Below are 25,033 nucleotides of genomic sequence, written 5' to 3' on the forward strand. Positions count from 1 at the left end.
CGGGACCCCGGGAGCTCCGGCTCACGGCCGGCGGCTCTTCGGCCCGACCCTTTAGCCCCGGACTGCCCCATTCCTGCTTTCCCTCCGAGATCTCGTGTCCCGGCGACGCGCGGGACTCCAGCTGCAGCGCGAGGAAAGCGTTCGCGCGCGCTTGAGGAAGTGCGTCCCCTCTCGCTTGCCTTATGCCCGGCACACCGCGGACCGCACCACTGCACGCTGGCACGGAGGGGGGAGGCTCACGTGCGGCTTCCGATCCCAGCGGGCGGCGGCGGCTCCAGGAACCCTTCGGCCCACGAACCGGACCCAGGCCGCACGGTGCTTCCCCGAGATCGGGAACAGAGCGCGGGACAGGCGTCCTCGGGGGGCAGGCGGCCGAGGTAGCATCCCCCGTGATCCTTCTCCCCTCTCCGTTTCCCCGGGCCGAGAGGAGATGGGGTGGTCCGCGGGGGAGGGGAGGCCCCAGAGCTGCGGCGCGTGCCCGCCGCGGCGTCTCGCGAATTGACAGCTCCCGGGGGGTGGAGGTCCGGGACGGAGAGCGAGCCCTGGAGAGGCGTGGCTAGGAGGCGAAGGCGGGGCGGGGGCGGGGCGGGGCGCGAGCTCGAGGGAGCGCGCGCGGGCCGCGTGAGACCGAGAGGGGAGGGAGGGAGGCGGAGGCAGAGGCAGGGCCAGGCGAGGCTGCCGGCGGCTCTCAGGGACAGTGCGGCGTCGCCGGGCTCCGAGCTCCGAGCTCCCCGCGCCTCCGCCGAGCCTTTGCTAAACTTTGTCCGGGCCCTGCGCGGCGGCCGCGGTTGCTGCGGCGGGAGGCGTCCGGGCGCTCGGACACCGGCAGCAGCTGCCGCGGGCATCGCGCTCTCCTCCGGCTCCGCCGCCGCCTCACCTGCCGCGCTGCCCGCGCCCTCCGGGGCACGCCCGCGGCCCCCGCTCCGCAGCGTCCGCTCCGCCCCGCCGCCCGCAACTTGGACTTGAGCGGCCGCGGCGGCGGAGCAGCGCGTGCCCCCGAGCCCTCCCCGAGCGGCCGCGGCGCCTGCCGTGCTGTCACCGCCGCTGTCACCGCCGCGTCCGAGGGACCCGAGCCCAGATCCACGGGCGTCCGAGGGCGAGGGGCCAGGTAGGAGCCGGGGCCGGGGCGGCGGGAAACAAAGGGAGCGCGGCCGCCCTTCGGGGGCCGGCTCCGAGCACGCACTGATTGTTTTCCCTTCCTTTCCCCGGGCTGCCGCTGCTGTTCCTCCTCCTCCTCCTCCCTTCCTCCACTCCTCCTCCTCCTCTTCATCCTCCACTCCTCCTCCTCCTCTTCATCCTCCACTCCTCCTCCTCCTCTCCTCTTCTTTCACCTCCCTTCTTCCTCCGCCTTATCCTCTATTCCTCCTCCCCTCTTCTTCCTCCTCCACTCCTCTTCCTCCCTTCTTCCACTTCTCCACCTCCTCCCCTCTTCTTCCTCCTCCACTCCTCTTCCTCCCCTCTTCCTCCTCTCTCCCCTCTTTCTCTCCTCCATCCCTCCCCTCCTCCCCCTCCCCGCACCGCTCTAGGACCGGAGGAGCCTTCGGGGTGCGCCTCGGTGGCGCTTGGGGCTCTAGCGATAATAAATGATAGAGGATACGATGACTTTGCTGTCTCTGCTGGGTCGCATCATGCGTTACTTCTTGCTGAGGCCGGAGACGCTCTTCCTGCTCTGCATCAGCCTGGCCCTGTGGAGCTACTTCTTCCACACGGACGAGGTGAAGACCATCGTCAAGTCGAGCCGCGACGCCGTGAAGATGGTCAAGGGCAAGGTGGCCGAGATCATGCAGAACGAGCGGCTCGGGGGGCTGGACGTGCTCGAGGCCGAGTTCTCCAAGACCTGGGAGTTCAAGAGCCACAACGTGGCCGTCTACTCCATCCAGGGCCGGCGCGACCACATGGAGGACCGCTTCGAGGTGCTCACCGACCTCGTCAACAAGACGCACCCGTCCATCTTCGGCATCTTCGACGGGCACGGCGGCGAGGTAAGCTCTCCGGGGGGGAGGGGGGCGTTTGCGTGTCGTGCGCGTGTCTGAGTGTGTGTTTGTGTGTGTGTGTGTGTCTCTGAGTGTGTGTTTGTGTGTGTGTGTGTGTGTCTCTGAGTGTGTCTGTGAGTGTGTGTGAATGTGTGTGAGAGAGTGTGTGTGTGTGTCTGAGTGTGAGAGTGTGAGTATGCGTGTGTGTCTGTGTGTGTCTGTGAGTGTGTGTGAGTGTGTGTCTGTCTGTGAGTGTGTGTCTGTGTGTGTGTGTGAGTGTGTGTGTGAGTGAGACGTCGAGCGCCGGGACGGAGAAGGCGCGCGGTGATGGGAGGATCGGCCGTCCGGGGCAGCGGGCGCCTTACGTTACCCCGGGGGAAAGTGGAGTTTGGCCGGAACCTCCGGAGGAAGGGTCGGAGCCGCGAGCTTGGGGGTGTCCTGTGTGCGACTTGAATGCAGCGGCTGCCGGAGGGGGAGACCGCAGCCAAAGCGGGCGGGGAGGTCCGAACGTTCCGAGTGAAAGCGCGGGGCGCGGTGGGAGCGCGGCGGGCTCGGGGCCCCAGGTCTCTGTCCTGGCTGACCCGGGTTCCGATGAGGGGGGAACGCGAGCGGCCCGCTCGGCCGGAGGCGGTTCCGAGTCCCGTGGTTGGACTGAGGGACGGACCGAGCCAACGCGTCCTGCCCTGGACGGACCCGCTGTCCCCGCCGTCCCCCCGGGAAGAGAGTGAGCCCGAGCTTCTTCCCAAACTCGCAGCTCTTTCCGGAGGTGCGGAGGACGTCGGGGGCTCCCCGAGGATGCCGGGAAGGCTCCTCCGTAGGGGGGGGCAGAGCAGGGGCAGCCCGGCCCCCCCGCCGCGGGCCCCGGGCACGGACTCCCGGACGAGCCTGGGGAGCGGCTGCGAGTGTTTGTGCAGGGATGGGACGGAGCTGGAGAGCGCGGGGAGGGCGCGGGAAAACCCGAAGGTGCCGCGCGCCCTCCCCCGCTTCATGCCGGACTCCCGGGCTCTAGGTGGCTCCTTTGTCTCAGCCCTGCGCGTCCCTCCGCCCCCTCCCACCCCTCAGCTCCCTTCTCCCCTCCGGGCTTGCCCCGTCTCTGCGGCTCCCCCGCCGTCTCTGAGCTCAGTGTCCGCCGCCCCTCCCCCCCTGAAATCCTCTGTCTCCCCCGCCTTCGGGTCCCTGTGCCTCCTCCCGCCCCTCCCACTTGGTCACCCTGCCTGTTTTTCCTAACCCTCCCAGACAGTGACTCCCCCCAGCTGCCCCGCAGTTTGTGTGTGTTTTTGGCCCGCCGTTTGCCCCGCTCTGCCACTCAAACTTTGTGCGTGACGTGGGTGCTTGTGGCTTGCCCCCTCCTCGGGCTCCCCTCCCCCAGCGCCTTCTTCCTCAGTTTTTGTTCCCGTTGCAGGTTTTCGCCGTTTGTCACATGGCTGACTGAGGACCCAGGGTGGTCCCCTAGGAGAGGCCGTACGGGTTTCCTCCCAGGGCCGCCCCTCCCCTGGGCTTTACCCGGGACGTTTTACGGACCATCCCGACGTTCTCTGAGCTCCTGCTCGTGGGGAAGGCCCGTTTGGGCCGTTTCCTTGGGGGAGGGCCCCCCGTGGAGCCGAGGCCGCCGAGTTTAGCTCAGGGTGAGGTCATCCTACCCGATCTCCTTGATAAGACTAATGTGATCGGTTTCTTGGACTCGCCTAATCACATTTTACCTGCCTAGAACAATGTCATAACGTGATAACAGGCTTCTGTTCTTGGCCGGGAAGTCTGTGTCAGCCCCTGACCCGCTGGCGAGCCCGGCCAGGCTTGGGAAGCCCCACTGGTTTTACAGTGAAAAGTCTAGTTTTGTTTTCCCAAGATCTTTTCCTTGTCTTACATCAAAGGGGGCTCTGCCGTGGGAGTGGGAGTTAGTTAGACTCTCCATTTCATTGGTGCACTTAGACAAGGGCTGCAGTACTTGCTTAAAGGACATTGGGGTCCCCAGGGCCGGCTCAGCGTGTGTCAGAAGTCAAACTTGGAGCCAGATCTTTAGCGGGCAGCCGCCCCCCACTTTATTTACCCTGCCGCCTTTTGCAGCTCGTGCTTGTAAATGTGCTGGTGATTTGCTTGATTTGTCAATTGCTTGAATCTTATTTTTAGAGGATTCTTTTAAGACCTGGAGTTTTTGAATGTGGTCATTTGGGTCAGGCTTGTCTGTACGTTTGGGGCCTGGATAGGTGTGTGTGTGTGTGTGTGTGTGTGTGTGTGTGTGTGTGTATGTGTGAGTGTGAGTTTGTGTGTGTATGTGAGTGTGAGTTTGTGTGTGTGAGAGTGAGTTTGTGTGTGTGAGTGTGAATTTGTGTGTGTGAGTGTGTTTGTGTGTATATGTGAGTGTGAGTTTGTGTGTATGTGAGTTTGTGTGTGTGAGTGTGAGTTTGTGTGAGTGTGAGTTTGTGTGTGTATGTGTGAGTGTGAGTTTGTGTGTGTATGTGAGTGTGAGTTTGTGTGTGTGAGTGAGTTTGTGTGTGTGAGTGTGAGTTTGTGTGTGTGAGTGTGAATTTGTGTGTGTGAGTGTGAGTTTGTGTGTATATGTGAGTGTGAGTTTGTGTGTATGTGAGTTTGTGTGTGTGAGTGTGAGTTTGTGTGAGTGTGAGTTTGTGTGTGTATGTGTGAGTGTGAGTTTGTGTGTATGTGAGTTTGTGTGTGTGAGTGTGAGTTTGTGTGTGTGAGTGTGAGTTTGTGTGTGTGAGTTTGTGTGTGTGTGTGAGTGTGAGTTTGTGTGTGTGAGTGTGAGTTTGTGTGTGTGAGTTTGTGTGTGAGTGTGAGTTTGTGTGTGAGTGTGAGTTTGTGTGAGAGTTTGTGTGTGTGTGTGTGAGTTTGTGTGTGTATGTGTGAGTGTGAGTTTGTGTGTGTGAGTGTGAGTTTGTGTGTGTATGTGTGTGTGTGTTGCTTGTGAGCATTCAAGTTCATTTTAAGTCTCTAAAACTTGGCACAATTGGGTATGCACAAAATTCCAGGGTGAAACCTTTTCTGCTTCTACCCAGTGGTTCGTGTGTCTCCATGAAGGCACCAAACAGGTTTATGATAAATGCTTTTGTTCTAACCAAAGCATTTTACAAATACCTGGCTTTGCATTTTAATTTTTTCCCACCAGAGAAAACAAGGTTGTTGTCAGCAGACCATGAAGCACCTGGTTTATATTCCTCCCATAAAACAAAGAGAGAGAGAGAAGCTGGTGCTGGTGGAGCCCTCGCTCTCCTGACCATGCTTTCTTTTTGTTCGGAGGGAGCCTGGCCGGCTCCCGTGTGGCCAGTCCATCCTACGAGCCTTTGTGCTGCTTGGAGGCAAAGGGACAGCATGCCCTAGAAATGAGGTTAGCGCCCTCGCTTCTGTTTTAGGTGCGTTCTTTTGTGTTTAGAAACAGTAGATGGACACGGAACCCGTTCCAGTTCCAGGTCCAGCTTCACTTCTTCCCCTCGTGTAGTCTTGGACAAGGCCCCTCTCGGAGTTGTGATCTTTGAGCTGTGAAGGGCCTTTGAGGTCCCCAGGCCCAGAGCTTGCCTCCCTGCCTCATTCTTCAGTTTTATTCTTTGGTTCCCACGGTCAGGCAGCTTTGTGGAATGGGGAGTGCATTGTTTTGCTGTATTCTTCAGGATTAAAGCCAGAAAAAATGCTAGTATTGCATCACCTGATGGGAAATACTGACATTTCTAATGTTTTAGACTATTTCAGACAAATCAGATGTTGCCAGGGATGTGAGGCTCCTTTCTCCCTGTCAGTCCCCCGTTTCTGTGATCTTGCTTGCAGACATGAACCTTGCTTGGCGGTGGCGTTGCTCTCGCCAGCTCACATGGGCTGAATGGTCTGGAATCTCTGGAATGGGCTCCTTATGGGGCTAATCTACATGCATCTTGTTTCTTACCTTTTCTGTAAAAACTTATCAAGAGCATTTAGTTTTGAAGGATGTTTAAGGTGCCCAATTGTAGTCTTTGGGGGAGCTCATGGCTTCCCATAATACTCTTACAGACATCACCTGTGCAGATGCCCTAGTAACTCTGGGAAAAAACCAAGACAAAAAAACAACTCATTCAGAGTTAAGTGCTTGTGGTGGAACATTCAGCTAAAATTTGAGTACCAGGGGACCGGTACTTCAGAAGAAAGTGACCTAGATTTGGAGGCAGAGGATCTGGATTTCTGGCCTCCACAGTGCCCGCTGCCTGACTTGGGGCCAGCCTTTCTCCTCGTCGGGCCTTAATTTTCAGTTCAGTTCATTTAGCTTTCTTGTGCTGAGAGGGTGTGATGCTTTGGGCTGGGAGGGGGGGGGGGTGAAGACAAACAAGAAAATGAGGCCCTGCCCTGTGGTGGGCACTTTCCCTGCAGTAGGCGACCTCTGGTAGTCCTAACCCTAACCTTCCAAATCTGTGATCTTAAGTTCTTGACTCAGTTTTTTAAAACTTAAAAAGATGATCTTTAAAAGCTAATCTATTTCTAGTACCAAATATGGGTAACAAGTCAACAAGTGTTTATTAAATCCTTCCTGTGTGCCAGGCACTGTACCAAGTGCTAGGGATGCAAAGAAAGGCCCTGGCAGTCCCTGCTCTCTGGGAGCTCACAGTCTAAGAGAGAAGATCTCAGGAGGAAGGGAAGGTGCTTACATAAAGGGGATGAGGGAAACGAGCCGGGGAAGCTGGGGGTCAGAGGCAGCCAGAGAGAGCATTTCAGGAAGGGAGACCTCTATGGCAAGAGCATCATGTGAGCGGTGCATCGAGAAGGCTGGTGTCCTGGAGCATCAAGCTAGTCAGATCAATCAGCAAGCATTTATTAGAGGCCAGGAAATATATTAGACCTAGGGCAGGAGACCTCAGTCTCTGGAACTGGAGAAGGAGGGAAGGAAGGAAAGAAAAGGGAAAGAAGAAAAGAAGGAATGAAGGGAGGAAGGGGAGAAAGAAGGAAGGGAGAAAGGAAGGAAAGGAGGGAGGGAGGGAAGAAGGAAAAAAGGGAAAAGGAAGGAAGGAAGGAAGGAGGGAGGGAGATAAGGAAAAAGGAAAGAAGGGAGGAGAGAAGGAAGGAAAGAATGGAGGAAGGACCAGTGTGTACAGAGCATCAAATGCTGACTAGCACCGTTACTTGGTTAGAGTCTGATCTAGGAAGATACATCGTAGCTGAGGGGGAGAGTGGATTGGATGGGGAGGGACTACCCAGGTTAGTGCCCTCCACCAGGGTTGGTGTTGGTGAGTAGACCCATGGGTAGAGAAACATTTATTAAGTGCTTACTGTGTGTCAGACACTGAGTTGGGGATAAGCAAGATAATCAAGGTCCTGCCCACAACAAATTTAATTTATTTTCTTGTGGGAAGATAACAGCATAAAATGGAACTAGAAGAGGAAAGTTTGGATTGGCGTCAGGATGGCAAGGAAGGGCGAGGGAGACCTACTGTGGGTGAGGTTCGAGGAGAAGCTTGCCAGTTGCAGTCAGGCTGGGTCCTGGGGCAGAATCTTAAGAATCTGTCTGGGAGAAGGATGAAGGCAGGGATGCTTTTACTGTCAGACAAATGGTCTGATTGCCTTTGGACACTGGCCTTGATGGATGTCCTCTGCTGGACAGGAGTGCTAGGGAGCTTATTACTTTCATAGGCCTGGGATGGATTTGCCACAGTGGCCAAGTGTTTGTTGGACCGTCGCAACGACATCTCTCCTGTCATCTTGTCCAAACTGGTGCCATAGATTAAGCAGTTTACCAGGAAGATTTCCAGGGTGCCCAAGGGAGGGCTTCCTGTGGTTCATTTTGACTGTGTATGTGATAAATGGATGGATAATCCAACCCTTTGTTATCTGTGCCCATTGAGACATTCTCTCTGCCCACACTTGATGTTAATGCTTGTTGGGCCGACCGAAGGTTCACAATAACAAGGTCTTTTCTCCACTCTTACGATCAGCAAGAGGGTTGCTTGTGTTCTTAATGGAAGGCCCAAGGGTCTCGCTTGCTTAATGCTCTCTGGGAATGCAGGCATATGAACGCCACCGGGCCTGGGGCTTTCTCAGTGCTCATGGGACTGCCATTTTTGTTCAGCAACTTCTAACCTTACTTGCCAGTTTAAAAGTCTTGTGTGGTGTGTGGCTTGTATATTGTGTAACCAGAAGTTTTCCCTCAGCCAGACTCATCTCCTGTATTTACTCTTAGCCAGCAGCACCAGTGACAAAGGGTTTCCTGGTTGCCTCCCCTGGGCTAGACCTGTGTTATCTTCTGGGGGATGCAAAAATGGGAAAGAAATGAACAGGCCTTTCCTGTCTAGGAGTCGATATCCTATTGGAGGGGGGGAGCCAATGTGAATCAAAGAAAGAAAAAGCATTTATTGAGTACTTAGTATCCCAAACAGTGTGGAGGGCCAGGGATACAGACCTGAAAATAGACAGGTCCTGCCCTGTCATGGGGGAGAGGACACCCACGGCAGCATCGTCCACAGAGGGCCATTGTGAGTTGGAGTAGATGGGAACAACAGGCCGGTGGAGGAGCAGCATCAGAGTGATTTAGTCACGGCTCCAGAATGGAGCTGAGGGTGGGCAGTTGGCAGGGTGAGTGGTAGGCCAGTGGTCAGGAGTATGGCCTGCCTGAAATCGTGAGCCTTGTGAAGCAGGCGCCAGTCAAGACAGCAGGAGTCCTCTAGGAGAGGTCCAGAGATGACAGATCAGTCCTCCCCGGCCTGATCTCCGGTCCACTTATGGATGAGTGAAGGAAGACAAGTCACAAGAGGACAAAGTGGGGAATAGTGGTCAAGAGAAGCTCAACCCTTGAACTGGGCAGTGGGAGGAGGATGAGCCTTCGAATAGGCTGGCCAGGGCATCAAATGGAAACAGCTGGAGCCCAGGGCACTGCCAGGGGGCATTTGGTTAGATGTTGATGGTGGCAGGTTTTAAATGCCAGGCTGAGGTGTCTGTGTTAGCCAAGAGGCAGTAGGGAGCCACAGAAGATTTCTAAGTCTATGGCTGGTGTTGCATGGATGTCCTTGTGCAGAGAGCCAAAATGGGAGTAAATCTAGGAAACCATTTTTTTTTCCTTTTCTGTGTCTGACTGGCCTTTTGCTCAGAAAGTCCTGGGAAGGCCCAAAACCTCTTGCCTCGATATGCCTGGCCAGGAGCCCTTACCTCTCTGCAAGCCAAGCACCGCAGCAAACCAGGCCCCCAAAATGGAAGATGCAGTGGGAAGCTCCCTCCACCCTCGCCAGAGAAGCTCTCGATCGTGTCTCATCGAGGCCCCGTTGCTTGGGTTTGACCAGAGGCCGGGAGCCTCCTCTTGCTGTTAAGAGCATCCTTTGTGGCTGCTTGTAAAATCCTTGTGAGCTTGTGACACTGAAGCCTTGTAACAGCCCAGAAGTAGAGAATAATCAGAGCTCTTCGGTAATAATAATCCAGTGTGAATTAAACCCACGTGGAGGGATTTATGGTTTGCAGTGAGCTTCATGGATGTTGAAACATCAGGCTTATTTACAGTCAAGGAAACTGAGCTAAAAGCTTTTAGCGAAGGCTCTTATCATTAACGATACCCAGGCTAAGGCTTGTAGCGACGGCTGTTACCGTTATTGATCCCTAGGCTGCTTAGTGCTTTACATCCCTCATTTGATCCTCACAGCAGGCTGGTCTGGTATGTCCATGCTGTTTCATGCCAAATTTTTTAACAGGGAAACTGAGGCGGAGGGAGGTTCTGTGTCTTGCCAGGGTCACACAATGAGTGTCTGAAGTCCTACATGGACTTAGGTTTTCCTACTCCATCCACTTTGCTGCTGTGTTCCTACAAATTGGCTACATTTACCCAGCCTCTGACAGGTGGACCTGCAGGCTCCCTGCTAGAAAAATCTTTGGTTAAAAGACAGAGGGTCCAAGTGGTCCCAATGGTTTCAGGGAGGTCCTTGTCACTGTCACAGGAGCTGTTCTGTTTGAGCAGGGCAGAATACAGGGAAGCTTTGTCCTCTCTGCCATTGCCCCAAGTTTCCAGGCTTTGATCCCAGAGAGCTTTCATGAGGAGAGAGCTTGCTGTTGTGGGTAGGAAGGTGGCTTTGGGTTCAGGGGATCTCGGGTTCAAATCTTCTGCTTCCCAGTCCTTTAAGACCCATCTTTAGCACTGTCTGCTGTGGTTTCCTGATCCCCTTCACCCCCCACCCCATGACAGGGTCCCTCTCTCCCCTGCTATCTTGTATCTATTTGGATTTATTCGCTTTTTATTGATACTGTGTCTATGACCCTACACATGGGGCTCCCCCCCTTGGAAATCAGCTTCTTGGAGGGGAGGATCATTTCTTTTTTGGGAATTGTGTTTGCATTACACAGCAGGGACTTTCCAAATGCTTCTTATTTAATTGACGTAACTTCGTCTTCCTGAAGACTTAATTTCATCCTTATGGAGTACTTCTATGGCTCGGTGCTCTCCCTCCTGTGGCTTTTCTCTCCAAAGGCACAGATTGCGATCCATCCATGCCCTTCAAGCCCAGATTCATCTTCTCTCTGGTCTCTCTGAATTTTCTATGATTTTCTGGCCAGAGTGCCATGGCAGCCCTTAAAGGGTTGTTCATCCTTTCTGCTCCCCCAGGACTCCTCCTGTCTGCTGGTTACCCTTTTAGATGGGGCCACAGTGGGGTCAGGAGGACCCGACTCAAATCTGGCCTTAGACACTTACTAACTGTGGGACCCAGGCAAGTCACTTGGCCTCTGTTTGCCTCAGTTTCCCTAACTATAAAATGGGGATAATGATAGCCTTGACCTCCCAGTATGGTTGTTAGGATCAAATGAGGCCCGTTTGCAGGATGTTTGGCATAGTAGGTGCTGTCGGATCGTTAGCCCCTGCCACCTGGCACAGAATGGGCACCGTCTGAATGTTAGCCCCTGCCTTCTGACAGAGTGGGAGCTGTCAGACCCTTAGCCCCTGCCTCTTGACACAGAGTGGGCGCTGTTGGATTGTTAGCCCCTGCCACCTGGTGCAAAGTGGGTGCCATTAGACCCGCTGTTGCTACCACTGCTACTGTGGAGCTGCAGCAAGCCTTCTTTTGGTTGCCCCTGGTCAGGAGCTGCAGTGCCTTCTGTTTTTAAAATTCTCATTTTCAACAACTCCTGGGTGTCCAGGGCGCTTTCCTTAGCCCAGTCTTGTGCTGTCGGATGGCCCTTCACAGCGGCCTGGGTTCTTTGGCCTCCTAAGCGGGAGCAGCCCAGCGGGGTAGAGGGTCAGCCAGTGAGTGGGAGAGCCGGGATGGCCACAAATCGGTAGTTTTCTCTGAGCTTAATGGTTAGAGTTTGCGGAGTGTGGCCGGCATCCCGGGGCCCCTTTTCTGTGGAGCTGCCAGAGATGTTCAGTCATTGTATCGTTAGTGCATTGATGAATTGAGAAGCTATCTGGTGAGCCTTTTGTCTCATATCCAGCCTCTTTTTCCTGCTTCTTTCTTTCCAGTAAATTAGTTTGCAGACATTAGGTAAATTAGGTGCTGGTCATAATCATTAGGTTGTTATTTCTTGGTTAATATGTGGACTATAGACTATCACAGCAAAAGGTGTAATTTTATTAAAAATAATCTCGCAGATCTGCTCTAGGCCAGAAGGGGAGGCTGGGGGGGCGGGGGAAGAGAAGAAGCTTTTTCTTGATCTTGGAGGACTCTGAGGAGGTCACTGAGTGATAGAAAGGAAGCTGTAGCATGGTTGTTTCTGTGTCAAATGAAGCAACTTGGGGTGAACACGGGGTGGCCGTGTAAAGTGCCAGTCACGGTGCTGCTGATACAAATGGATTATGACGGGGACACATTGCCAGCTGTGAGTCGCTGACGTCTCTGGCCAGACAGGGGACAATTATCCATCCATCCTGCCTCCTGTCCACAAGCAAATGGTGTTCTCTCTCTTAGGAGTCAGATTTTGCATTTGCTTTTCAGGGGGAATGTTTCCGTCCTCATTCAGCTTTCTGAAATTTCCAGTTTTAATGCCCCATGGCAGCAAATCTGAAATATAGGAGTCCTTCCAGTAGAAATGGAATTTATCTTCAGCCTTGCTCTCGGTGAGTTGACTCTTTAATGTAAAAACTCGCCAAACATTTTCTGTTCTACTGAGTATGAAATGATCCCGGGGCAACGCGTGTTTGTTCTGATAAGTGGCCAGGACTTCGCCTTGTTCCCTTTTTAAGTTTAAAACATTTTAATTTTCCAGAAGGCAGTGGGCATTTCTAGGTCAGGCCACTCACTAGTTTTCATTGTCTAATAATTTTTATCCAGCGGAAAGAGCTATTGATCTTCTTAAATTAAATTTTATTTTTTAAATGGACAAATATTTTCTCTTTTTCTTGCCTCTCCCACCACTGTTGGAAAATGAAACCAGATCATGTAAACAAATAGGCACAGTCAAGCAAGATGAATTCCCCTATTGACCATGGACATATGTTTAAAAAACGACTTCTTGGTGAGCCTGGCACATTCTAGGCACTTGCTGCTGCTTTTTGTTTTTGTTGTTATTTGAAGTTGATCCTTAATAAGGGTATAGCTCCAAAGCAGATACTCTGTCTGGGGCTCAGTGCTTGGGTCTGCCAATCTCCAAGGTTGGTCACCCTTACCCCCTTGGCACAGGGAGCTGAATCAGCCCCTCTGCATCTGTGAAATCCTGAGGGGGAACTTTTGGGAGAGGCAGGGCTGGCCCTCCGCTTTTGGAGGTAGGACGTAGGAACAGGCCGAAGCCCTGCCATCTGTAAAACAACTGGGTCAGTCCGAGTGGGGTCCAAGGTTGCTTCCAAGGCCGAAGCAGCGATCCTGTGATTGCTGCAGCTGGACTACCCTCCCGGTCCCCACATTTCAGGATGGGCATTTGCTGGAAACTAGTTCTGGGGTGAATAATTTCTTTCCCTCCCACTTCAAGGAAGGAAACTGGCATTATTAAGAGTCTGCTATGTATCAGGCACTGTGCTAAGAGCTGGGGATACAAAGAAAGGCAAAAGACCACGTCCTGGAGGAAATCACGGTTAAATGCAGGACTCGGTGGAAACAACGAGGTATATGGGATATGTTGGCAATCTTCAATAGAGGGAGGGCATTAGGATTCACTTCATAGGGCCTGCCCCATAGCAAGTGCCTAGCCGTTGCTGTTGACCCGAATTGACTCATCTGCAGCTGATCCTTCCATTTCTGAAATAAGGTCAGTGGGCTTTTTTGTAGACCTACTAAGCTTTTAGCATCTGCTCCCCAGGAATGTTGTAGATGTTGCCATTTGGCTATGTTGCCCAGATTCCCTGTCTGCCACTGAGACCACTGAGACCACTGAGACCACTGAGCTGCATTTTCCATGGTGGGTAAAGGAGAAGTTAGTGAACTTGAAATGGGGTATACTGAGGGCAGGGAGATTTGAAATTTAATTTAAAATGGGAGGGGGGAAAATATGAAAAGAGCATCATTTACTAAAGAAAGGTGGTTCTGGGTTCCCTAGTTGTTCTGTGTTCTTGCTGAGGTATTGAGAGATCTGGCTTCTGATCCCAGCTCTCCATCCAACCTGTGTTGACTGGCAGGTCATTTACCTTCATCTCTACCATGAAAACTTGGAATTGGGGGAGCTCCAAGGTTCATTCGAACTTCTGCTGGAGGATCTTATGGATGGTGAACTATGGGTAAGGATTTTGGCTCAGACTATGGGCAAGAGAAATACCCCCACAAAAAAAAAAAACAAAAAACCCCAAAAAAACCCCAAAAAACAAGACTTGGCTAACAAATGCTGTATGTTTCATTTTTAGTTTTCATGATAATTCCATGGTATGGGTAATATGATCTCCATTTTATAGATGAGGAAACTAAGATTGAGGGGGTGATTGAGTTTGCCTGTGGTTCTATAGTTTGCAGGTTTCTTTTTTTTATTTAATAATTATAACATTTTTTGACAGTACATATGCATAGGTAATTTTTTTACAACCTTATCCTTTGCTCTCCCTTCTGTTCTGAATTTCCCCTCCTTCCCTACACCCCCTTCCCTAGATGGCAGGCATTCCCATACATATTAAATATGTTATAGTATATCCTAGATACAATATCTGTGTGCAGAACCGATTTTTTTTTTTTCTTGCTGTTGTTGTTGCAAAGGAAGAATTGGATTCAGAAGGTAAAAGTAACCTGGGAAGAAAAACAAATACGCTAACAGTTTACACTCATTTCCCAGTGTTCCTTCTCTGGCTGTAGCTGATTCTGTCCATCATTGATCAATTGGAACTGAATTAGATCTTCTCTTTGTCGAAGATATCCACTTCCATCAGAATCCATCCTCCTACAGTATTGTTGTTGAAGTATATAGTGACCTTCTGGTTCTGCTCATTTCACTCAGCATCAGTTGATGTAAGTCTCTCCAGGCCTCTCTGTATTCCTCCTGCTGGTCATTTCTTACAGAGCAATAATATTCCATAACCTTCACATACCATAATTTACCCAGCCATTCTCCAATTGATGGGCATCCATTCATTTTCCAGTTTCTAGCCACTACAACAAGGGCTGCCACATAGTTTGCAGGTTTTAATGAGACTTTTTCTCATAGACCAGGTGATCTTAACCCGAGGTCACAAAAATGATTTTAAAAATTCATTAGGTTGCCAGTTGCCCTAATCCCCCAATTTAAGAACTCCCCGTCTAAACCACATGAGTTTGGGGAGAGGGTCAAGGAGAAAGGCCCCTCTGATGGAGGCAATGGCAAAATCAGGATGAAAAAAGAGGGACAGAAATGGAATGAGGTGGAGGATTTATACTGACAAACACCTCAAGGAATGGCTTTAGCTTGGCAGGTGGCACTAATTGGATGCCAGAGACCAGATTCTTTCTCTGGGGAAAGCTCTCACCACCACCCAAGAGACTTGGGAGAGGTAAATATTCGTCAGGCTATGTTTTCATTAAGCAGTAAACATTTATTAAGTGGTATTCAAGGGCAGCAAACCATGGACCAGCATGGGAGAGGGAGCCTGCTGTTTAGGCAAGCACTCTTCAGGATTTGGGGAAGACCAAAGAAGAAGTAGAGCTTATTCTCCTCCTTCCCACAAGAAGCCCAGCCTGTGAGTCAGTCCTGGCTTTTTTCCCTGCTCTTGGTCAGGTTGTTTAAGCTTATGTTCACCACTGCTGGAGCTTTGTAGGCATTTCCCATCCCCATGGGGATGGGAGGAGTCATTAAAATAATGATCTAAGCCAGATTATTCTAGGATCACAGTCCTGGCGTAGATGGAGGCTCTAGGCCACATCAGGCTCTCTGCATGGCTTCAGGACAGGGCCAGCCTTGTTAAGGTGGCAGAGGTTCCTCACCAGTGACTCTGGGAGCAAAGGGGCTTTTTCAATCACCAGCCTCCTCAGTGACCAGTCCTAGAGAACAGCAAGCAGGATGACTGCAGTAATAATATCCATGGGAAAAAAAAATAAACAAAAAAATAAAGCAACAACAAAAATAATGTCCATGGAGCAGAGCAGTTGGGGATTATGGTGTGCACACTGTTAGAGTGCTCTCTTCAGTGGCTGGTGTACATTCACAGTTGGTCCTGTTGGCCATTGCTCCCCACAAGCCATTGCAAGGGTAAATACTGAAAATGATCTCTGCATCTAATTTTTAAAATTAAAGCCTTTTATTTTCAGAACATATACATGGACAATTTTCAATATTGCCCCTTGCAAAACCTTGTGTTCCAAATTTTCCCCTCCTTCCCCTCACCCTATCCCCCCAGATGGCAAATAATCCAACATGTTATACATGTTAAAATATATGTTAAATCCAATAATATGTGAGAACATATTTATACAATTATCTTGCTGCACAAGAAAAATCAGATCAAAAAAGGAAAAAAATAAGAAAAACAACAAAAAAGAGTGAAAATGCTATGTTGTGGGCCACACTCAGTTCCTACAGTGCTATCTCTGGGTGCAGATGACTCTCTCCATCCCAAGATCATTGGAACTAGTTTGAATCATGTCATTGTTGAAAGGATCCATGTCCATCAGAATTGATCTTCGTATAATCTTGCTGTTGCTGTATACAGTGGTACTCCTTCTGGTTCTGCTCATTTCACTTAGCATGAGTCTCTCCAGGCCTCTCTAAACTCATCCTTCTGCATGTATTTTGAAAAATCAAAAGCTATTATGAAAAAAAAGAAAACTGTTCATTAAAAAAAAAAATTACCCCTCCCCCCCAAAAAAGACTCACTGTTCTCCCTTGTGTTTGTGAACTGTCATGCCCAGATTGAGGGAGAGAAAGAGAAGGCCAAGTGGACCAGAGAGGAGACCACTGTCCCAGGGCAGGGACCAGAGACCGTATCTATTTGTCATGGAGTCAGAAGCAGGACAGATGATGCCTCATGAACCTTTCCAGCCTGAGGTTCTTCCTCCTGTCCCCTCATACTCAGCACCCCAGATGCTCCTCTGCATGTGGGTGTGGGGATCTCAAGAACTGGCCAGAGTGGCGGCAAGGGAGATGACGAAGTCCAAGGCTGGAATTGATAGGGAGTCTTCTTGGCTTTGAGGCCGGCTCTTTGTCCATGCTGCCCTGCTGCACTTCCTGTATCTTGACATTGGTCCCTTAACCCACGTTCTCTCTGGATCTTCCTCAATTCACATTGTTTTGGCGGTTTAAACTTTGTGTCATTTTCCCCTCCCCCAGATTTCCCTTAGCTGGTTAGTCCCTAAAAAGAGTTGGGTTGGACAACCAGCCACCTCTCATCCCAGTGGTTTCTTATGCTGCCTCTGTGCATTGATCACCAGGTGTTTATTACACACCTACTATGTGCCTACAAGCACAGGAAGGAAAAGTACAAAGACAGAAATAATCCCTGCCCACAAAGATTTCCTAGTCTAGTGGGGGAGACCTGAAGTATACATATATGGCAGGAAGAAAATAAGCTTTTATTAAGTACCTCCTGTATGCTATCACTGGGGGCTAGAGGCTATTATTCTCTTTTATAGTTTAGGAAACTGGTCAACAAATAACCTGTCTGGGATCACCCAACTTGTGAATTGCCCAGGACAGTGTTTGAACTCTTGTCAACTCCAGATCCAGTGCTGTCAGATATACTACTTAGCTGTTTAAAATTTAGTTTTGTACTTTATATCAAGGCCACCAACCTTAAAACAATAGCTGTCATCTTCTACAATCCTGGGAAGATACACACCGTGAATGGAGTGATTTTGAAGAAAAAAAGACCTCTTTAGTTTAAAAGGCTGGTAGCAGCTTTGCACAAAGCAGGCAGAAGACCACTATGTTTTCCCAGCAGGCCGTGGTGAGCAAGCAATAATTTAAAAACAGGGCAGCTTAGGGCTGCTGGCCAATTTCCTTCATGTTTAGGGATTGGCTTTTACTAGGTTTTTTCTTTTTATTCATTAGACGGGTTCTGAATCAACAGACCCTCAGAGACTCTGGAACTGAATGCCAGACCATGATGCAGAAACATATCCTGAAGCCACATGGAAAGGATTTATTATTATTATTATTATCTCTATAGCTCCTTTTTGTCCTCTTTCTCCCATAATTAAGGACTTACAGAGGGGGAACATCTTTCAGAATGAAGAGATATGTGTAATTATTGAGTATTCAAGAGTGGAAAAACTGAAAGTCACCTGATTGGTTTTGAGTGGTGTGAGGCGAAAATATGGAGCCTTGCCTGCAGACCCCCTGGGATTCAGAGGTGGGAGCTGGGATTTGAATTCAGCCAGAGAGAAGGCAGCAGGCGAACCTGTTTTTGTAACTGCCAAGAAACTTGGAGGCAAGATATCACATCTGTGTGTGTTATTAGTGTAGCTCTTCAGTTCATGAGCTGTTCTTTTTGTTTATGCCAGGCAGAGGCTTCAGGAGCAGCAGCAGTTTATAAACGTGGGGCACATTTGCCAAGCTAGTCTCCTGCACCGGGAAGGTTCCTTGCATAAACTCAGCATTTTACACTTTGGGGGATGTGCTTGGAATCTAATGGAAATGAGGGCAGCTTAATTCTTATCAAGTAACACCAGTGTCTGCCTTCTTGGAGCCGCCCCCCCCCCCCCCCCCCCCGGGCAACATGAAACCAGAATGATATTGTGGGCTATTTTCATGCATGTTACCGTCACCAATCACACACACTGGGAGAGATTGGCACCTGGGGAGAGATTCTGTGCTATCCCTGCCTCTTCCTTACTCTGTCCCACCATTTCCTTAGAGACTTGGCCTACCACATGCTTTATAAACTTTCAGTAAGTATAAAAAGTATATATAATAGATTACTTATATATTATATTATAATATATATATATATAATACATAATATAAATATAAAAAGTAAGTATAAAAGGTTATTATAGGCAGTGAGCTTTTTTTGGTTGAGCTTTTCAAGTTAGATGTTTTATTATAAATCTCTGATAGAAAATGAATACATTGGGGTGAGAAGGAATGAGATCACCAGCTCTGGAGTTCAAATTTGATTCCAACACTTGACATGTATTAGCTGTGTGATCCTGGGCAAGTCACTTAACCCTATTTGCCTTGCCAAGAAAACATTATGAATATAGCTAAATGTTCTTAATAATTATTTACTTTAAATTAATTTCCCTGTGCCATGCATCAGAAGATCTTTTCTGTGCCTCTTATACAATCCATCTCAAAATTCTTGACCCACCCATTCTCATTCACTTTTCCCTCAATCACTGTGCAGTTCTAATTTTGCTTTTTCCCTTCTCTTTTGAATCTTTTAAAAAAATATATTTTTATTAAAGCCTTTTATTTTCAGATTTCTTTTGAATCTTCCTAAGAATAACAAGAGACCTTTTATAATCTGCATTAGGGTTTGAAAAGGGCTACATAGACCTTATCTTATTTGATCTTTGCAATAGTCCAGATAGGTAAGTTTGAGAAATGGTATTATCCCTATTTCACAGATGAGGAAGCTGAGGCTCAGAGGGGCTAAGTAATTTACCCATGTTTACCCAGCTAGCAGTATTTTAATCCTGGTCTCTCCTGACTCCCAAATCCTGTGCTTTTCTTACCAAGGTAGTACACAGTGATTTCCTCACTCCCAAATCCTGTGCTTGTCTTACCAAGGTAGTACACAGTGATTACCTCATCTTGATCCTTTGTACATTCATTTCCCTAATGAGGAAGGTAACCTCAGAGAGACTGAATGACTTGTACATGAGCACACAGCTGATAGGGCCAGAGATTTGAACCGAGGTCCTTTCACTTACTCTTCACCAGCCATAATACCTCATTTCACCAAAGGTTCAATCTGGTATCTCCATCAGATTAGAGTAATTTAGCATTGCAAGCCCTCTAATTGTCATTCATTCTTATCTCCCTTAAAAAAAAAAATGCCATCTCAACTATTTCTGATTTAGCACTGCAAGTGACCTCTAATTGTCAGCCTTCCTTATCTCTCTTAGAAGAATGCCATCTCCACTATTCCTAACAAATTTGAAAATAGACTCAGGGTCATCGCCTGTAGCTGAGCTTTTGGTAGGTGCTTGTAGGCAAGGAAGTAGTGGGAAGGAATGCAAAAAAAAAGGATGTAGATCTGCTCTTTGCCCCAGAGATTGTGAACAACCCTTAGCATAGTAACTGGCACTCCTTAAATGCTGAATACTAGACTGACCACACTTAATTAGCCCATCCTCTGCTATAAAAGGGACAGGGATGTGTTGGGGAGAGAACAGGCATTTACTAAGTGCATACTATGTGCAAGGGCTAAGTGCTTTATAAACATTTCAAAAACTATACAAGTTAGTAGAAATCTAGCAGTTTCCATGATCCTCTCTGAACCCAGGACACAGGAATTATCAGAATTGCATGGAGCTAATATTTTGTTGCTAGTTTCATTATGTTCATTATTGTTGTATTGCATTTTTTTTTAATCCTTCTCTGTCTTTGAATATAGTGTTCTTGATGACAGCGGCTATTAGCATGTAACACACAGTGGGCATGTAGTAAATGCTTATCGACTTGAATTGATTTTGTTGAAATCTAGCAATTTCTAGCAATACTAAGAGCTTTGTCCTTTGAAACTTGCCCTGTCAAAATACTGGAGGGTGCTAAACTGTTGAGCTCCATGAACATAGGTTCTGCCTTTTAAAATTCTCAATTTAGTTAATTTATAGAGCCGACCAGTTTAAAAGACAATCTAAAAAAAAAATATATGAAAAGAGTACTATGTAAATCTAATAGACTATACCAATTGCATCTGTCACTAGAACAGCAGGAATTTATCAAGTGCCTATTGTGTGTCACGTTCTGGACTAAGGTGTTGGGAAAGCAAAAAATAAAATGAATAAGCCTGTCCCTCAGAAAGTGTGCCTTCCATCAGGGGATAGCCTCATCAAGACTACTTCACCTGGAATCCTTGAATTTTTTTCAATTTAAAATATTTTGATAATTGTGTTTCCTTTTGAGGAAATCTGAGGAAATTAGGATAGCAAGTGGGTAACTATGGAAATTGAGTGAACCACACCGACTCCATCTTGTGACTCAAATTCTAGAGCTAGCTTGCTTTCCTTTCCATTCAGTTACAGGTTTAGTCCAACTTTTTCTTTGAGAAAACTTTATTCAGTAGTAGGAATTGAGAGTAAACTTTGTTGCATTGCCTGAAGTTTGTCCTGAGTGGTTGAGAAGCTGGACCACCTCTACCTGCTGCTTGGAGACCCTTAACAGTGGTCCTCAAACTTTTTAAATAGGGGCCCAGAGATTGTTGGAGGGTCAGACTATAGTAAAAACAAAAACTCACACTCTGTCTCCGCCCCTCAGCCCATTTGCCATAACCCAGCGGGCCCTATAAATGTCCTCAGCGGGCCGCATGTGGCTTGTGGGCTGAAGTTAGAGAACCCCTGTTCTAGATGATACTGATCAGAAACCCAGTCAGGATCCAAAGATTCATGCGAGTTTTTTCTTATTTATACCTCTCACACAAAGCAGGACAAGTCCGGAGTGTGGATATGGGTGTCCTGGTAGAAAGAGGCCTTTTGGAGGAGGGTGGGGGCCCAAAGATCCAAACAGAGCTTTTTTAAAGCAGGGGATGTAGATGCCTGTGCTTGTCCTAGACAGCCCCCTGGTCATTGGTCATGGGGTTCCCAGGGAACACCCCTTCACCCCCCTCAGCAAGGTCCCTCTTGATTCTGCCTCACAGAACATAGGATTTCAGGGCGGAGAGCTCTGTGGAAGCCGCTGTGATTTTCCACTTCCAAAACTGTTTGCTTTCCCCCAAACCCTCAGCAGCTCAGGTTCTGTGCTTGGATCTGTTCTTTGTTTTTAAAAGTGTGACTCTTGGAAGAGCATTGCCCCTCATTCCATGGGACATTGGGGAAGCAGGCTCTAAGGAGGGCTCACTGACCTTAGTTGTCCCGAGGGTGGCTTGCTTGTTTGCCTTTGTTTGTCCAGCTTGCACCATTCTCCAGGAGCTGGGACTTGAGGAAAGAAAAGTGGATGGCTCTTGGATAACATGCCACATCAAAGCACACCTGTCCTGAAGAATGGGGCATTGTCCCAGTGCCCTTGCAGTCCCTCATCATTGGGCCTCCTGGAGCAGGACAAAGCAGTTGCCCTGGGACAGACATATTCCTGCCTCGCCTTTGCCCAGAAACAGAAAATCAGCCTTTTCTTGTGAAGTGACTCTGAGTTCTCTGGTGGAGGGACCTTCTAGGACCGAGGAGGCTGGATTCTTGTGAAATGTCCTCAAACATTTAACTCTCTTAACACCTGGTTTGTAACCAGGCAAGGTGAATGCTCCACCCCACTTCTGGGCCTTTTTTCACTAGTTACAACTTCCTCTGTTCTCCTTTAAAAATAAATCATTTTTGGAGATCAGCTCCTTCCTTAATCTCTGGCTAGTGGTTTGGAATTGTTTTTCCTATTCAAAGCCAGTTTTAAGACAAGATAAAACCACTAGATAGTATGTGCATTCATTGATTTTTTTTTTTTTTTTTTTTTTTTTTTTTAAGAAGAACAGGAATTGTCCATGTGGTTCTGTTGACAAATCAAGGTCAAACTGACCTTTTAAAAAGTTGTAAGACTCGTTGTTTATCAATGTTGGAATTAGGAAACCAGAATGCCGCTTGGTTTAGAATGTCTGAAGACTTTCCTGATAGCTGGACAGCTGGGGTGATAAATGGCAGCAGCATGGTGGTGGGAAACTCTTTGGGTAGCCTGCTTTAAAGGATCACCAGGGATTCTTCACTGGCCCGGACGCTGGTTTTGCAGAGACTCTCTGGCGTCGGAGGAGACCCTCTCCCGCAGGGTCAGAGGAGAGATGTTCTCTGTGGTTAAAATGAACAAAGGCCTCGTAAAAAAAACTAGGGGTTAAAAGCCATTTCCAAGACTCTCCCAGCCCAGGCCGCTGGGGAAGGCTGGGGCGCCGAGACCGGCTGGGTTCAGAGCCTCTCCTGGGCCATGGGGCCCTTCGTTGTGGAACTTTGGCCCAGTTTCCCAGTCTTATTCCACACTCCTCCTTTCCCTTAGTTGACCTTCTAGCCTGACCAGATTTCTTGTTCCTTCTACCTGAGCCAGGACAGCCTCTCCAGTCCTGCCCTCCAGCTCCTGTCCTCCAGCCCTTGCCCCTCCCCTGTTCCATGCCGGGCCTGCTGCAGCCTTCTCTGATGAGCCCAGCTCTCTCTCTGCATTTCTCTCCTGCTCTGTCCTGTCTAGGCCCCGAGGCAGAGTGTTTCCTCTGTTTCTTGCCTTTGTGTCACCTGCACAAGAACTCAGATTGTTGCCCGGAGTGAATCCCCGCCATACCTCCTGGTCAGGTCTGCAGCGTGCTGGAAGGACCGGCTCTTGTTTCTCTGGGTGAAGGACTGGGTGGACTTGGGGAGAAGTGGACAGAGTCCTAAGTATGAGGTAATGGGGTAGAAGGGGGCAGGAGGTGCTTGGCTCTCCTGTGTGATAAAGCCAGCCAGGACCCCCCATGGGGGATCAGAGGTCAGCTTCTCCTGACCGAGAGACTGCGGGTTCTCGGGGAAGGGAAGGCTGGGCCGCCAGTCTGCAGAAGACGTGGTCTGAGCCCTGAGAAAACCCTATTGCTCCACAGCCTCTCCCCTCTCCTTATTGCGTCCCCTCAGAGGAAGCTTCAGTCAGTGCGGGTAGGTACCTGTGAGTGACCATGAGGGCCTGATGGCCTCCTGTGCAGAACCATGGCCTGAGGGGTCTGTGGACAGCTGAGCTACTGAGAGAGGCTCCAGGGCTGGGCCTCTTCTTCCCTCTTAATTTGTGGAGGAGTAACTTGATCTAAGGAATCAGGACAAGAGGGACCCAAATCGCTCCTACAAGTGTGAGAGGGCAGGAGGCAGGGAAGGGGTCGGGGTGAGCAAAGCCCCTTGAGAAGGCTCTCAGGAGCTGATCCTTCAGGAGCGCCCCCAAGTTTCCCAGGAGCCTAGCCCACTGCCGCAGCTGCCGGGCGGATGGCGCTCTCCTGGGGAGGCCCTTCTTCTTAGACAGGATTGTGCCCAGGGGCCGGGTCTGGAATTTGACAGCTAAGAAAAACTGCCATTGACTTATCTCCCCATAGCTGATGGAACATTTAAGGAAGGCGAGGATTTCTGTTTGCTTTATGTTGGATTTAATCAGAGAAAATGAGACGGGACACCTCTGGGTAATAGTTGTGTTTTGGAGGGAACTGAGGTTTAATTTCTTGGCTGTTCCGTTGGTGTGAAGAATTTTAATAAAACTTATTTATCCCTTTTATTTTTATATCACCTTCACTTCTCTCTCCACCCATCCCTTCTTATGAATAATAAAAAGAAAGAAAAGAAAAGCAGCTTAAGCCAACTGAGGCTGGCTTACCCCCTCACTGTGCCTGATGCCAGCTGGGCATGGGTGCCCACCCGCTATCCCCCCCACCCCGTGCAAAGGAAGGGCGCTTCCTTCCCCGTCCATTCATCATGTGGTTGGACTTTTCTCTAGTCAGCCTGTTTTGGGTTGTTCCTTGGCCTTAATCCCACTTGGCCCTCCAGGGAGAGAAGGGCCTTGCCCAGCATCCCACAGTTGGGAAGGGTCCTCAGCCCAGGCGCACTGGCTCTGGGACCAGGGCCCTCTCCATGGTAGCCCAACCTGTACTTGCATAGGGTGCTCTGTCTTTTCTGGATTCTCCCATGTGCCCCCAGTACCCGGCACATGCCCAAAGCCTCATGCAGCTTTAACCGCCATGTTGGCCGCTCACTCACCACCGTGGCAGGGACGTTTGGGTTCTGTGCCTCTGGTGCCTGATTCCTAGGACATGGGAACGAAGGGCGTGCAAGCTGGGTGAGTTAATAACAACAATGATGGCTGCCATTGTGGCCCCTTCAAGTTTCAGGAGTGAAATCTGGGCCCTCACAGTAACCAGCTCTTAGTAGCTTTCCCATGCCACAAATGAGGAGGCTGATGCTCCAGGTGGTGAGTTTGGTTCCCTGTGGACTTGAGTTCAAGACAGACTGTCCTGACTCTCCATCTAGCAATTGAGTCAGGAGAGTCATTTGAATGGCGCCATCTTGGGAGTCCCAGGGATAAGGAAAGGCACAAAGCCAGTTTCCCCCTTAAGGAGCCTGACGAGAGAGCCCCTCTCTGAGAACTGTGTCCAAGCTAGATCAGCACAGGAGAGGTTGGGGGCAGGCTTAGAGGGAAGAAGGGAGAGAAGGTCTGAAAGCACTCAAGGTGGAAGGAGGCCCGGGGTCCAAGGGCTAGAGGTAGGGGTGGGCATAGGGGACAGCCAGAAGGAGCCCATGGGCTCAGCAGGTGGAGGAGTGGCCAGCTGCCTGCAGTTACTGTTGCAGAGCCCACCCAGTCAGAAGGCCTAGAAGGCTTGAAGAGCCACTTACTGACGGGCCACAGGGCTGGTTGGCCCCCTTGAGGAGAGAAAGGGGCATTTGGGAGATGCCCCTGGACCCAGCCTGTTTTGGATGTGGGTAGTGAGGAAGTGGGAGGAATCTGGACTGGGGAGGAGCTGGTGCAACCCTGACAAGAGCAGAGAGATCCAAGGAGGGCAGGGGTTGGGGGGGAAGGCGGAAAGTTCAGTTTGGGGCACGTTATTTAAGGTGTCTATGGAGCATCCTTGGAAAAGCCTAATAAGCGGTTGGAGATGGCAGGCTGGCTGGCCAAATGGAGTCAGGGCTGCCCCTGGGGTTGCAGAGAAGGTAATTGGAACCATGGGAGCT

General features: G+C 49.7%; 1 protein-coding gene and 1 long non-coding RNA gene across 3 annotated transcripts in view; both read left to right on the plus strand.

Annotated features, from left to right (window-relative positions):
- Nucleotides 1-246: 246 nt before the first annotated feature.
- Nucleotides 247-25,033, plus strand: part of PPM1L (protein phosphatase, Mg2+/Mn2+ dependent 1L) — a 218,545-nt gene continuing 193,758 nt past the window's right edge. Inside the window, exons 1-2 of one of the 2 annotated variants that reach the window (XM_074298106.1) lie at nt 247-377; nt 1,527-1,982. In XM_074298106.1, the coding sequence (XP_074154207.1) occupies nt 1,584-1,982 (399 nt within the window). In that variant the 5' untranslated portion in view covers nt 247-377; nt 1,527-1,583. Of the gene's footprint in view, nt 378-645; nt 1,109-1,526; nt 1,983-25,033 lie in introns of those variants that run through there. The other variant, XM_074298105.1, reaches the window with a different exon arrangement.
- LOC141560243 (uncharacterized) lies at nt 6,920-23,655 on the plus strand. The gene is made up of 2 exons (XR_012487671.1): nt 6,920-18,914; nt 18,966-23,655. It is a non-coding gene; the product is annotated as an uncharacterized LOC141560243 (long non-coding RNA).

Source organism: Sminthopsis crassicaudata, chromosome 3 (genome assembly GCF_048593235.1).
Source record: "Sminthopsis crassicaudata isolate SCR6 chromosome 3, ASM4859323v1, whole genome shotgun sequence".
NCBI lineage: Eukaryota > Metazoa > Chordata > Mammalia > Dasyuromorphia > Dasyuridae > Sminthopsis > Sminthopsis crassicaudata.